Source organism: Periplaneta americana, chromosome 16 (genome assembly GCF_040183065.1).
Source record: "Periplaneta americana isolate PAMFEO1 chromosome 16, P.americana_PAMFEO1_priV1, whole genome shotgun sequence".
Taxonomy (NCBI): domain Eukaryota; kingdom Metazoa; phylum Arthropoda; class Insecta; order Blattodea; family Blattidae; genus Periplaneta; species Periplaneta americana.
Window position 1 is genome coordinate 119060270 of NC_091132.1, and position 15893 is coordinate 119076162.

The 15893-nt window shown below is 34.1% G+C and overlaps 1 protein-coding gene across 1 annotated transcript in view; it reads right to left on the minus strand.

The window, feature by feature from the left end:
- Nucleotides 1-2885: 2885 nt before the first annotated feature.
- The window catches only part of Kal1 (Kallmann syndrome 1), a 146230-nt gene continuing 133222 nt past the window's right edge, over nt 2886-15893 (minus strand). The window contains exons 5-7 of the mRNA XM_069812925.1: nt 14866-15007; nt 8787-9034; nt 2886-3191 (exon numbers count right to left, since the gene is read on the minus strand). Of these exons, the coding sequence (XP_069669026.1) occupies nt 2997-3191; nt 8787-9034; nt 14866-15007 (585 nt within the window). The 3' untranslated portion in view covers nt 2886-2996. The remainder of the gene's footprint in view (nt 3192-8786; nt 9035-14865; nt 15008-15893) is intronic.

Here is a 15893-nt window from a genome sequence, read left to right on the forward strand (position 1 = left end):
AAAAATTGTCACAAGTTACTAGACTGGTAAAATAGTTTGAGAAACAGAATCTACTAGAGCTGATGAAATATACTCTGGTAACTAGTAACTGGTGAACTACTAAACTAGTATTTTTGAGAAACAGGCCCCAGGTGTGCAGTTAATAATGTACTTCGCAACAGTTACAATAACATTTCCGAAACTAATAACGAAATTTACAAATACAGATAATGCAAAACTTTCTCAGTATTGTTAAGTCAAATACAAATAACTTTTATAACCAGTAAAATTACTGGCAAAAACACAAGAGATGAACAATGATATAGATAATAAATGAATATGTTTGCACTTTATTTAAACAGGCCGATGAATCCAAGGCCGCAGCCTGAATAACACTTGTTCATGTCCTGCACAGATCAAAAGCATCAACACTAGCAATGTGTAGCGATATTTAGTTGCCGCAAAATAAAGAAAATATTACACAAAATTAACAAATAGGGTTACATAATATGAAAAAACTATTTATCTTTCTAAAAAGAACCATGACTAACTATCTCTGCATTCAATATAGTTAAATGGATAATCATTTACACATTCAAACCCAAGTTCTGTGCATTAATTTTGAATGGTAACTTTATATTAAGATTTGGCGCGAAACTTTAACTTGTGTATTCATGAGAGTCTGCGCTTGATTGTTCCCTGCCTAACGTCTCCAACAACCCTGCCATATAGCGAAATTTCTGCATTACTGCGCTCTAGCGAGTGGAATGTTAACTACTGAGTCAAATTGAATTCGGCTCAGAGTCTTCCATAACAAACGCATATTTAAACTAGAATCAGTAGCCTTTTGTACAGTGTTATATGGACATAGACAGTGCCACACCAAACTGGCTCCAACATTCGGAAAAATGCGCTGCAAGAGTGTGTTCCGACCTAAGCGCGCGCTCGTTCAGATGAAATACGAATAACATGTGTAGAAATAAACAATTACAACTCCTTTTTAGGATATTATTTTCTGTTTCTTTCATTGGTGGTGCCATGGCACACTGGCACTGCCCCAAAAGCCGCCCCTGGTTAAACAGTAACATTTAAAATGACATTAAAAATGTCTTACAAGAAATTTGTTTACAAGAAACTAAAATTTGCAGTAGATAATAATTTCACATAAAGAAAATTTATAAAAATACAGATAAAAAATAGACTGAGAAAATTCAACTGTAATTTGAATTGAAATACAAATGTCGCCGTAAAATCTGCAGAGAACCCTTCAAAGCCATAATAGAAATTTCCTTAATTAATCTGTGAGGAACTCGTAATTGGGATTCGCTGAATTAACTATATAGAATACCTGCTTCTCTACTTTAAAACTCTATGAATAAACCATAAATAAACTTACTACAATGAATAAATTATTTTAGTTTAGTTGAAACTCGCCCAATGATCTCTGTGTAACACATTAATTTTCTTTACAACACTTGGGGGAAAATCTTATATATAAAAGTCAATGTGGCTATGTATGTATATATGTATGTACTCTATACAAATCTACACGTTTTGACCGATATTTGCCAAAGTTTACACATTTAACTTTCATAACCAGGAGAAGAACATAGGCTATATTAAAATTCTGCAAATGGACGTTAAATTAATTAAAAAAATAAAATTATATACGATCAAACATACATGTATAATATTAAAATGCAATTTTCTGCAGTCAATTGTTCTTTATTATTGTCTGTTATATTCAACATCGATTTTCACGAGGCCATGGAAATTATAACACGAAATTAAATAACATTGTTGATACACATCATGAAGGCTAAAAGTAGATAATTCATGCAATAAATATCTTTACTCAGCCCAGGAACGTATTATGAATTTCTCAATGCAGTTGTACATAGTGAGCAGACTGTGTTTTATCCAACTGAATTCCTGAATTCTTTGAAACCACAAGGATTGCGACCATATAATTTAATACTTAATATTGAATCACCAATAGTACTATTGCGAAATAATGACCCACCAAAATTATGCAATGAAGCAAGAATTGGTGTGAAAAAAACTCATTCAGAATGTAGTAATAGAAGTGACAATATTAACTGGCAAAACGAAAGAAGATGTTTTCATCCACCCATTCTTATGATACCCACTAACATGTGTTTCGATTTTAAGTAACAGCATTTTCAGTGCGACTAGCATTTGTAATGGTCATATTAAAATTAAGCTCAAGGACGGTCACTCAAATTTGCAGACATTAACTTAAAAAACTCCGTGTTTTTCACATTCTCAACTATATTTTATACAAAGAATTAGAAAAAAAAAAAGATTTTACACACATCAAAAAGAAATCCAATGATACTTTTGTCATAGTGCTAATGTAGTATGTAAATGTACGTAAGCTGACTGAAAATAACACTGTCAGGTCAGATAGTAAAAATAAAAATTATATCATACGTCTCTCAAAATATTGTTGTTCATGTCCGAAAATGTGCAGAATTCTAACTGTATAATCATGTTGCCAATGTATGTTATGCATTGTGGAAATAATCTCTTAATTTCTAAAATACTGGTATACGTCTCTCAGAATATTAGTCTCTATGTTAAAAAATGACTCATTGCGAATTTATATTGAATCTGTATTCTGTGTATGAAATAAGAATTAATGTAGGCCTAATATGTTCTGAGTCTGTGAGATATAGTATCTCAAGTCATATTAAAAAAATTAGGCATGCAGCAGTCAAGGGATAAAAGAATCTTCCAATATAAATTAAATTATATATGTATACAATATTGATTCTTTGGTATGACCGAAAAGTCTAACAACCAGTTTAATTAAAAAAAAAAAGCAGCGAAAAGAACAACTCGGGCAATGCCGGGTGCTTTCAGCTAGTACTATATAAAAGGCATTTTTGTGTTTGTATTTATATTTATTGTGAAACTACATTTTCAACATTTTAAATTACCAATTACTTAGAAAGAAACTATCACATATAACAATACTGTCATTTTAATATATGTCATATACAATTTCCAAATTGCAAACAATCAGGCTTGTCGGAGCTGGAGTTGTTCTGCAGATCATGGCATGAAGGCGTCATGAACATCAGCGTTGCTTCATGGTGATGGGTGCTTCCTCCATTTGGGTTTGTCTCACGCACTGTTACTCTGTATTTGCAGCAGAAACTCAAGTCGTACAGATCATACTGTGATGCCTGCAACATATTCAGTGTTCATCCAATTAGTATCTACATCAATATACTGTACAGGGTTAGTTAAAAGTCCCGCACCACCTAAATAACTTTTGAAGCATACGGTTCAGTGACATGAAACTTGGTATATGAGGATACCATATACTAAGAACTCAATAATGATATTACCGAGTTTTTTCTACTTTCAGTTTAACCGGAAGTAACTCCAACTCTCTTATTTTAAGTGGAACACCCAATATATTTTTTTATTTTTGAATAAAGCTCATTAAGAGCTTTCCAAAAAGTACCCACACTTGTTACTTCTGTACAAATTCAGTGTTGCTAAATAAAAATGAAAGTGGTGCAAGATATTCCTAAAGCCTGGTTAAATCATTCCTTAAATGGTTTCTATGACCGAGTGACACATTGTAAAGCATCTGAGGGCTACCAGTTTGAACACAGAATTTAGAAGGTGAGATAGCTTTGTTTTGTTTTTGTTAAGGAAGGAGTATTTTATTATTTTAGTATTCGATACACTTTTCTGTTTTCTTGACTTAGCAACGCTGAATTTGTACAGAAGTATCGACTGTGGGTACTTTTTGAAAAGCTCTTAACGAGCACTATTCAAAAATAAAATATATTGGGTGTTCCATTTAAGATAAGAGAGTTGGAGTTACTTCCGGTTAAACCGGAAGTATAAAAAACTCGGTAATACCATTATTGAGTTCTTAGCATATGGTTATTCTCACATACCAAGTTTCATATCACTGAACTGTATTCTTCAAAAGTTATTTAGGTGGTGCATTTATTATTTTAATATTTGATACACTTTTCTGTTTCCTTGACTTAGTAACGCTGAATTTGTACAGAAGTATCAAGTATGGGTAATTTTTGAAAAGCTCTTAATGAGTACTATTCAAAAATAAACTAATATATTGGGTGTTACATTTAAAATAAAGAGAGTTGGAGTTACTTCCGGTAACTGGGTAGGTCATCCCATATTATTTGCAGATGACACAAGTATAGTAATTACAGCCAATAACTCCAACACATTCCAATCTTCAACAGAGGAAATTCTCTTCAAAATATGTGACTGGTTCTCAGTCAATAAATTAGTATTAAATTGTAACAAAACTAACATAATTCAATTTAAATCCTGTCCAAATTCAACCTCGCAAATTTCTAGCGCAATAATTAATAATATATCCCTATTAGAAACAACAACAACCAAATTTCTTGGCTTAAAAATCGATAATGTGTTAAACTGGAAAAATCATATTAAATAAATTACGCCCAAACTAAATTCAACTTGTTTTGCTATTACATCTATTCAAAAGATAGTAAATATCAATACCTTAAAAATAATATACTTTGCATACTTCCACTTGGTAATGAGTTTTGGAATAATATTCTGGGGAAATTCCACAGATAGTAACAATATATTTCTATTACAAAAAAGAGTAATTAGAATAATAGTAGGTGCCAAATCTAGGGAATCGTGTAGGGCTATTTTAAAAAAACTACAAATAATGCCCATGGCTTGTCAGTATATCTTTTCATTAATAATCTTTCTCATATGTAATCGTGAAAACTTTGTCAAAAAATGACTTTCATACTCCATCGGCAAGTCTATCGTGCTATCAAAAAGGAGTGCATTATATGGCAGTAAAAATTTTTAATAGCCTCCCTATCGATATAAAAAAATGAAACTCAAAACATAAGATTATTTAGGGCCAAATTAAAGAAGTACCGGTACCTAATTTCTCACGCCTTCTATTCTGTAGGTGAATTCATGACATTCAATAACACTTCATGAAATTGATACTAAAACTATATGTTATACTAGTAGACTATATTGTAAATCTCGTCTATATATATATTTCATCTCGACTGTGACTATAAATTAAGATTTTATAATAGTATTAAGTTTTTTGACTTGCTCCATATTCTAGCTGTAAGCATGTATGAATACCATGGAATGTTAATAAATACAATACAATACAACCGGAAGTAGAAAAAACACGGTAATACCATTATTGAGTTCTTAGCATATGGTTATCCTCACATACCAAGTTTCATATCACTGAACCGTATGCTTCAAAAGTTATTTAGGTGGTGTGGGACTTTTAACTAACCCTGTATGATTATAATCATCATCATCATTGCCACCTTCATCCTGGCAAACAATGGATCTAATGATCCGTTATTTTAGTAAATTTAAGTATTTTTATTTCTGTTATATTCTACAGGCGTAATCTTTCATGTACATCAACTATACATAATTTCTTAGTTTCTCCCACTGTCATGACCAGACTGCGGTCTAGGGTCACAGATTCGCGAGACTGAAGTTTGGAATGCACGGACATACACTTACTACGAGTAAATAACCGCGCGCAGGGAGTATACGTGACGTCATGATCTATGGGGTGAAATGGCATTGTGAGAGTGGAGTTGATTTCGTAAGAAATTACATTACCACCTTTCTCATTCTGCTTGGCGTGGGTCCTTACAATCACCATACATTTGTATTTGAGATTGACTGGACGGTATGACTTTTGGTGTTCCAAATAAGTACTTTAGTACGATTCTTGGCATCTCTCAGTGCAGTCCCTAACCGGAGATCTGATTGAGGGACTATTTTACCTCCGGAGAATTTTACACTGAGGGACTCCATGAATATAAACAGTGAAAAATATAGTGGGACTGCGTTGGTGGTAATGCAGCTTATGTGGGTACCTCTTTGTTATTTGTTAGCTTAAACAACAAGTTTAAGTCCTCTCACCACGACAAGGTGAGTACCCACGAGAGGATCCTCCATACATTCTTAAGTTAGATTCCATGAAACTACTCTGCAGTACATAATATAAGGATCACCTTCAAATTTATACAGATGGATCTCTAAATCCTAATAATGGGACATCAGGAGCAGGGTATTATATTCCAAAATATCAAGAAAGTTATTTCATACCATGTTCATCCTCCTCCAGTCTTGACACTGAATTGCTAGCTATTGATGCTGCTCTTCAGTGTGTTACTCAAATTTCTGAAAAATCTATTTGCATACTTACTGACTCCAAGGGGGCTATATTTAATATAATTAAATATGTACCAAACCTATATGCACATAGAATTATTCCAATTCAGAAACAACTAAGTAAACTAAAAGAACTCCAAAAGGAAATAACATTTCAATTGATACCTAGTCATTGTGGTATACCTGGAAACGAAAAAGTCGATAATATTGCAAAACAAGCAACATATTTGCAACCAAGACCTCTTCAAGTGATATCTCTATCCAGTGCTTTTGCTTCAGTAAAGTCTCATTTTACAAACCTATGGATCAACAATTGCCTCTATACAAAAGAAACCAAATGACCTGGAAATGTACAAAAACTTGCCCAGACATGTTCAAACATTTTTAACAAGAGCCAGAACAGGTCACATTGTCACTCAATTGTATCTACACCGATTTCACATTTCTGATATTCCTACTTGTCTGTGGTGTAACAATCATGATGAAGATCTGGAACACATTTTTCTACACTGTCCATCCATAAACCACAAAAGAAGTAAATTAAAATCATCAGTACCAGTTGCAGAAGACACAGCCCTGCAGTATATATTGACTACACCCCACCTCTGACTACTAGCAACAGGCATCTATAATGAACACCGAACAAAATATCCCTCATTTCTCGTGAAAAACAACAACTGAATATACTACAGTGGATTATAGTGGACTTTATGTTGTCAGCAAACAGCTGGATACATTAAGAAGATTGATTGATTGACGTATTTGAGATCCTGTCAGTAAACAAGTATATTTTATTTCTTTTCATTTATTTGATTATTTATGCTTGTCTATTTGTGTTAGTGTTAATTTCGCTGTTTTATAATTCACACTGGAACATGTCGAAAATTAAGAGCACCAAGCAAACTTATAAAGAAGTTAGGAAAGAAATATTTTCTTATTAAAGAAAAAAAAAAAACACTGAATTTTGGAAATTGTTGAAAAAGTTGTTGTTCTTCTTGTTTTCTAATGCCAGGTGTTTGACAATAAAATCATTTGACCTCTTGCACTCCAATATTTTTCAAATATATTATCATGGTCAGCCACTGAAGCACAGATTTTGAGGTGTTCCGAATCCATTTCTTGGTTTGAGTTGCACAATGGACAGTTAGGGGACTGATATATTCCAATTCTATGCAGGTGTTTGGCCAAACAATCATGGCCTGTTGCCAATCTAAATGCAGCTACAGACGATTTTCGTGGTAAATCGGGAATTAACTGTGGATTATGATGCAGAGAGTTCCATTTTTCCCTTGAGATTGTGTTATCAAATTTTGTTTGTTGAAGTCTAAGTATGTAGATTTAATAAATCTTTTCACAGAGTAATACGTAGATTTAGTAACAGATCTGTAAGTGGTAGTACTGCCCTTCTTTGCTAAAGCATCCGCATTCTCGTTTCCCAGGATTCCACAGTGGGATGGTATCCATTGGAATACAATTCTTTTATTAAGTGATATTAATTGAGAGAGCATTTTAGTTATTTCTGCTGTTTGAGATGAAGGTGTGTGTCTAGAGACTATTGATAGAATAGCTGCTTTGGAGTCTAACAGTATAACTGCATCCTTAAATTTACTGATGTGGCATAGAAGATTCCTGAGACTTTCACTTATTGCAACGATTTCTCCATCAAAACTTGTTGTTCCATATCGAAGAGATCTATAAAGGGAGAAGAGACAGCACATAACACCTGCACCAGCACCTTGTTCTCTGGAGATCAAGGATCCGTCGGTGTATAAATGAAGCCAGTTTTGTTGAGGGTACCTAATATTAATTGTCTCTAAAGACAATTGAAGGGTTGATAGGAAAAACAACCCATGTCAAAAAAACACTTTTTTCAGGGGAGTGAAAAAACATTATGTCTCGTTATGTAAAAGGATAGGAAACTTAAAGTATAGGTATAAATACCCCAATGCTTTATAAATATATTGCTTGTATTTTAAGCATACACAGACGCCACATGATTTTATCTTTTCATTAGTACCAATATCTCATTTTCTTCTAAAACTGACATGGGTTGTTTTTCCTATCAACCCTTCAATTGTTTCATTATTTCACTGTTTACTTCTGATTTCAGTATTTCTTCTGTTAAATTTAGATTATATTCTATAATTAATAGAGTTAAAGGGTTTGGTTTAATTTGTAAGTTTTCTTTTAAATTCGGGATATTGATTTTCTGTTTTAATTCTTGAACCATGGATATGAAACTTTTTTGAGTTTTCAATCTACAGAGAGGACTGTATGAATATCAATTGTTTGCCTGGTAATCTGATACGTTTTTCATATTGATTGTTGAAAAAGTATAAGGACAGATAGAACTGGATTCTTTCAAAAGCAGTGTAATAGCAAAAGACACATGGAAAATATTTAATTATACAGTTAAAACTGGCCTTCAACATCAAAATCAGACATAGAACATCAAAGATAATCTTGCTGTACCTATCTGGACCTACATGACAAAGACATGATCAACAAAGACATACTAAGTTATTAGATATACAGTATGCACAATCAATAAAAATATCAAGGCAATGAATAATTCTATATCTCACCTCTGTAGTTGCTGCTAGTTGGATCCGTGGCTGCAGTGTGGCATTGACACCATGCTCCTGGCAGTGCCCCGACCACCAGGCTACTGTGTATCTGAAGGAGGTTTCTTTCATTATGGCCCTTGGGGTCCATGTAATTCTCGCCAACAGTTGGCCACGACTCCAATACACTTTCTGCACCTTGAGTCCTTCCACTCGGCCAGTACTTCTTTTACCATTCCCATCATGTGATGTAATAGACATTTCACTAACTGTAAATAAAACAAGATGGATGAATATACCAATGAAAACTGAATGGCACATTGCTTTTGAAAGAAAAGAAAATAAATGGTATGCATTAATGAAAAAATTGTCTTTCATAAGATTACCCTTCTCCTGTTGTGAGCGATTGCCTTCTTTTATTTTGAACATAACATTAGATAGACACACAACAGGACTTCTGTTACGTGGGATCAGCATGACAATGGGTGGGCAACTCATGCTCTCAAAGTGTCAATACAACCTCAGTCAGGTAGAATGAATCTGTACGCGGGTCTTGCGGTTTGCTCGCGTCTGCAGTAAGTCGCGGCTCGTTTTAATTGAAAAACAATATAATTCCCAGATCATTTTCCTTTAGTCATGAGTCGAAAGAGAAAGATTTTTTTTATTAAAAAGGGAGGTAATGCTTATGTTATGTTCTATTACACTTTCTTACGCATGACATTTTTATGTTGCAAATAAACAGTGAAGGTTTTAGTAAAGAAATACTGTCTAGATCTATTTTAGAACAGCTAAAGATAAAAATGGGATATAACAAGGTGAGACTGATATCAAATATTGTTAGCACGTTGTGCATGTGAGTTACAGAATTGCACGATATATGATTGACTAGCTAAGAGCATTTGGGATATGTGGCAGTATCATGTAGAACATAGACAACTTCACTTTTTTTTTACTATAAACTATCTTGAAGAGTGATAAGAAAATCTTCTTATCAAATATAAGACCCTACTTCAAGATCTACACCAGAATTCACTGGTAAGTTTGGAGAAACAGTGACAATTGACAAGGAATCAAGATTTTTCAGAAACCCTTTTGGCTTACAGCTGATAGAAAATCCTGAAAGTTTATAGCTTGAATTGATAAATCTACAGAACAGCACGCCACTCAGATTCCAGCAAAAGCAGGAATCTAACTGCCCATAATGCTGCCTAAGTCAGAATTTCGAAATATGCTCTTTGCTTCAATATATTACTGTAGATCCATGAGCTTGAGACGGAGTTTAATACAAGGAAGAAGTATAAAAGCTTTCAATGTACAGAAAGAGCTCGAAAGTAAGTTTATTTCATCTGCCGTGACATGTATAAAATACTTCCTTGAATTTGTGATTGTTTGCGAATATAGACTATTACCTTTCTGAGAACAGAGGAATACTCTTTAATGTATAAAGACTTGTAAATTCTCGCGTTCTGTGTTTAAAATAAGACATATAATCAGAAATATTAACAAATAGTGTAATAATAAGTAAATGTTGCAGCTATATTTGTTGTATCTTGAAAAGGTTGTATTCAGTTTGTGTTTCCAGTACTAAACTAATGTACAAAGCTAGGAAGTAATATACTTTTGTTGTGTGTGTGTTTAGGTATAGTCTGTCTAAAATGACTATAATTATTGTACCATGCGTCATTCTGAAATTCAAATCATGGAGTAGATATTACAACCACCTGCCAGAGCGCACCGCGGCAGTGAACTGTTTTTGCAGCGAACCTACAAACAACTTGCAACTGCTGCGGCTGGCTCCGCCTGTCTTTCTGTCTTTCAAAGTTCTTTTTAGCACTTCGTGAGCACGAGTTGCCCATCCATGAGCATGATGCAAGGACTGCAACTAAAACAAAATGGGACACACATAGACAATGGACACCTATGCCCTAGATGGGGTTCGAACACACGATGTTGTGGTCTCCATCCAACGACAAGGCTATGCTCTTACTGGCCACTCAAATGCTATAACTGAAGAGGTGCAAACGTATAATGTCTCTAAATCCTGACTTATAGGAAATAAAACAAGAGTGTCAAAATATAATGAAAGGTAATAACAGTAATAAGCAGACATCGGAAGTTAAGGCACTAAAAATGGTATTTTAAGCACCTAAAAAGGTTCTAAAAGCAACAAAAATAGGGCAATAAAAGGCATTGAAATTATATTGAATCACCCATAATTCATACAGTAAACATCCATAAGACCATAAGTAACTGAACAAAGTACACTGGAAAAGTAGTTTCTCTGCTCTACAGATTTGTTTCACTTGTACTTAATCCACAACTTCACGTCAATAATTTGAGTTACAGTAAACAACAAGCAACTTTTCAAGATTAACGCACAAACTTCTGTCACGTTTATTGGACAAAATCAGTGTGACGATGAATAATGTAACAATAATGAGATGTCGGTAGGGCCGCGTGAAGTTCTACCAGCAAGCACTGTCTTTGTCCACCACAAATTATAGTTCGCCTCACCGGGATTCGAAACTGGGTTATCAGCATGGAAATCCAACGCTTCATGTATTCGACTAATAACTAACTGATGTTTGTTGTTGTTTAGTCAACTGTACGAACACAGGTTTGAACCTGACAAGTGACACCAATAATGCATCACTCATGAGGCAACTAAGCCAGGAATTAATGGGGTAGGTCAGTGCTGGAGTTAGGTAGCAGTGCTGGGTAAGGACAAGGTCGATTCCAGAGTAAGCGAAACAACACTGCATTGCAACAGGGTGTCCCATATCTATAGCTACTACAAGAACTGCGATTTCCTTAGTTTCGAACGCAGAAATAAATGCAGTATTGTTGAATGAATAGTCTTATAAAGAAAAGGCAAGAAAGGTACATATAAAAGCAAGAAAAGGGCAAAAAAGTACATACTAAACTAAAAATGGTGTAAACGACAAAAGAGGCAAAAAAAGGCAAGATCAAACTTGATCAGAATGCTTCATTTCTCATGATTCGTGCACATTTACTAAAAGCCTTTAAATATGAACATTCAAATAAAATAGGCATTTTCCTAAACATCCGATGTCTAGTAATAACTTACTAGTGATGTGGTAGACAGAAATCCGTCTACACTATCTTCAAATATGCTCCAGTTACTTCAATTGATATAAAATGATTTTTATGGTGAAAACTGTTCTATCCGATAAAAAGCAGAATTTAACAACAGAAAATCTAAGTATGTACCTTGTGGTAATGTGTACCAAATAACAAGGTGTGTTGCATGCCTTTTCTTAAGCTTGCAATGCCTTTTATATGTTTAATTTACTTTTTTTTCCTTCCAATTGTGCCCTTTTCAAGTTTTAAATTACCTTTTTTTTGCCTGTCTACTTTAAGTACGAGGCGTATCCAGAAAGTAATTTTCCCAATTTTTTCCCCTTGAAAGTAAACGTAATTAGCCGTGTCAATTGCACATGCGTAACAGATCTATGACGTATCAATCATATGCCAGCTGGATAGGTCCCGCTTGGTGCCAGTAGCGTGGCAACAGTGGTCCGAAATGGAAGCTCTTATTCCTTCTCCCGCCGCCTGCGAGGTTCGGTCGGTGATAAAGTTCTTTAATGCACAAAGAATTGCGCCAATTGAAACACACTTTCTCTCTCCCTCTCTCTCTCTCCCCCCCCTCTCTCTCTCTCTCAATTCCTGTCCTCCGGTAAGCGTTTTGGCAATGACGAAGAGCTGAAGACGTCTGTCACACACTGGTTCCATTCACAGGCGGCAGAGATCTACGACAGAGGGATACAAAAGTTGACTCCACGATACCACAAGTGTCTCAATTCTGATGGTGGCTATGTTGAAAAATAGCTGAAACATTGCTGTACCTGTTGCCAATAAATGTTTTCCTGAAAGTGTGTGTTCTTTTAAAAAAAAAAGGGAAACTTACTTTTTGGATGCGCCTCGTATTTACCATGAATACTCCAACATCTGAGCTCTTATGTGTATAAGTGACAGTGCAGTGATGTGTATTTTTATTCCAGGTAAATTTATAAGAACATCCAAGAAACGAAACTCAGTTTTAAACACAGATATAGTTGTATATAATTTTTATATGAAAAGATTTTAAGTTTTAAATTATAATAAGTTTAGATTAAATGCAGAGGAGTTTACACTTCCATGATACTGATATTTAGTAGGAATGCAGACGAGTCTACATGTCAGATTATAGGTAATTATTTCCATCGGACGAATTTACAGTTTCCCATGTTTTATGCTGTTTTAAGTCATGTATCTTCTATACAGTCATCTAAGTCACCATGAGTCACAGAAAATTAAACATTTTCTTGTTGTGAATTTGAAATTAATAATGCCCTGACAGTTCAATCTGAAAATATGAATAGTGTTCTGATTTTCTATTCTGATATGAATAGTGATATGAATAGTATCCTGTCAGTGAAATCTGAAATAAATTATGTTCTGACTGTGTTGTCTAATATGTGAGGTGTTCTGACTTTGAAATCTGAAATTAAAAGAATAAAGTTTTAATTTGTGGTAAAAATAATATCCATGACAATTGTCAATGTCGACTGACTTGTATTGCTGTCGGTGTCAACTTATATTGAAAGAAGAAAGAAGAAGCGTAGTTATGCATTTAAAGGGTGTAACTGATATTTGTTATTGAAGTGTTGTATCAGTGAAGAAGTGTGTTGTGTCAGTGAAGTGTGATTCTGTTAGTGAAGCTTTACAGTTTATAGTGGCAGTGCAAAGTATTTGAACAGTGAAATGTTTTTGAAGTGTTGGTGAAATCAGGATAGAATCAGTGAAATATGTCGTAGTTCCAGTGCAGTGAGTGAGTTATCAGAGAAATGAGTGTAGTGCTGTAAGGTACTTGTGCAGGTATGAACATATCATACTCGTGGGTTTTAGTTCGAACTTAGGGTTAAGATACAAATTAGATTTACTTTAAATAATGTTATTTTAAGTGATCGTGCTCCATTTAATTTAGGATACTCCCTGTTATTATTATTATTATTATTATTATTATTATTATTATTATTAATTTATTATTAATTGTGTTTATTATTGTCATTATTGAGTGTAATTAGTTACCACTGCCACCGGGTATAGACCCATTTGCAGTGTGAATAAATAAATAAATACATACATACATACAAAATAAATAAATAATTACATATAAAATATGTAAACTATATATTTGACACATGGAGGGGATAAATCTCTATGGCAGGAACAAATTAATATATTTCCATCAGGGGACACCAGATTCTCCAGGAGGGATGATCTTTGACATCCCCTTTCCAATTCGTACCCTGGCTGCTACTAAGAAATGAAAAAATTCAGATCCGCTAATTTATCACCAAAAAAGGAAAAGTGATATTACATGTGTGAAAGATAATGGCTACAACTCTTTGGTACGTGAAAGAGGCAATATTAATGAATTTTTCTTAGATATACAAACAATGAAAGCAGCATCTTATAGTATTCTTTTGAAAGAAAAATAAAAAAAGCTACAATTTTTAGAAGGTAGTCTAAAAGCATGATTTTTCTTCATGATGGCACTTGTTCTCACTGAGAAATAATCACACAAGATACCCTTACTGAAATAGGCTGGAAAGTACTGCCACATTCTATATATAATACGGATTTATCTCCTTGCTACTGTCATCTGTTTGGAACCCCTGGGGGAAAACTTAGGAGGCAAAACATTTGCAACGAATGACTTGTTGACGAAAGAATTGCGGAAATAGCTGCATAATCAATCTACGATATTCTTTTAAGAAAGAACAAAAAAAATCCATGGTCTCTGGCAGATTTTTATCGATAAGCTGCGGAACAATTTTTAAATAATATTCAGGATTGGAGTTTATGTGTTATGTAATGCTCCCAATCAAATGAAGTCAGGATCAAATTTGAACCCCCACGTAGCTTGACCAGTCAAGTGTCTTCATACCTGTCTTGAATATCACAATTATTATATTTTTATTCCTTTCAGTTATTAATCTTCAACTTCAATAGAAAAACATTAGCTATGCTTAACGATTCTTCTAAGAAGATTTACATTGAGTACTTATTTGATGTAGTTCCATACTTGACTTACCATTTTTATGATCTGCTGTGTTCAGGAAAATGGCAGCTTTTTCACCTTTAAGTCTCTCACGACCAAATTGTGCAAGGGCTTGCACCTGAAGAAAGTACAGCGATTCTGGCTCCAAATGTTTCAAGGAAAATTTCATGACATCCTGAAACATTTAAGTGCAACAGCATGAGTAGGATATCATAATGGATTCTTAGAATCCAGGAAAATATTTTCTAACTAAGACACATTGTAATTAAAAAAATGATTCGTTATGCCACAGAAACGTAACGGGATTATCCTCTTCGAGGAACATCCTCCTACGAATCGCTTGATTGTAGTGATCATGAAGGAATCTCTTAGTGAAGAATTAAGAGATACTCTTGAAATGATTGAAAATGTTGCATCTGTACGAGCCAGCCAAGGTAGGCCCGTGGATAATAAATTTTATTAATTTATTGTTCACGGAAATTTAATGTTATAGACATTGCCACAACGAGGAAGAAACTCTTGCACACCTCCATGGTTCCTGTCTCATGGTGAGACAGTACGCAGCATAGACATAATATTAGGGATGCCATTTCCTCAAGCTTTGAGCGATTCTGGTTTCACTGTATACGAATAAATTTATGAGATACCCTGAGATTGGAAGTAATCGACTGATCTACATAGGGTAGATGAGGGTAATTGTAAACAGCAGGTAATTGTAAACAAGTGCTGTGAGAAATACAAAACTGTCAATATAAACATTTTATTTCGGGGTAATATTTAAATTAACATGTTGGCTAACCTACAAAGCAGTTTGGTGCCAAATAGGAGTAACTGCTTAATTGTGAAAGAATGTTTTGTAAGAGTCTACAAAAAAAGTTGAGAAAGAATTTTGCTTCACCTTCATTTCTGGCATTGTAAGTAAACGTACAGTGCTATTTTTTAAAGAATATGTTGTTTTTATGAGTAATGTATAATAGTTAACATTTTTTACAATGGTTTTGAGATCTCCCATAACCTCAGTTCATTAAATTATGACGTGTTTACATTTTCCCCATAGTTTT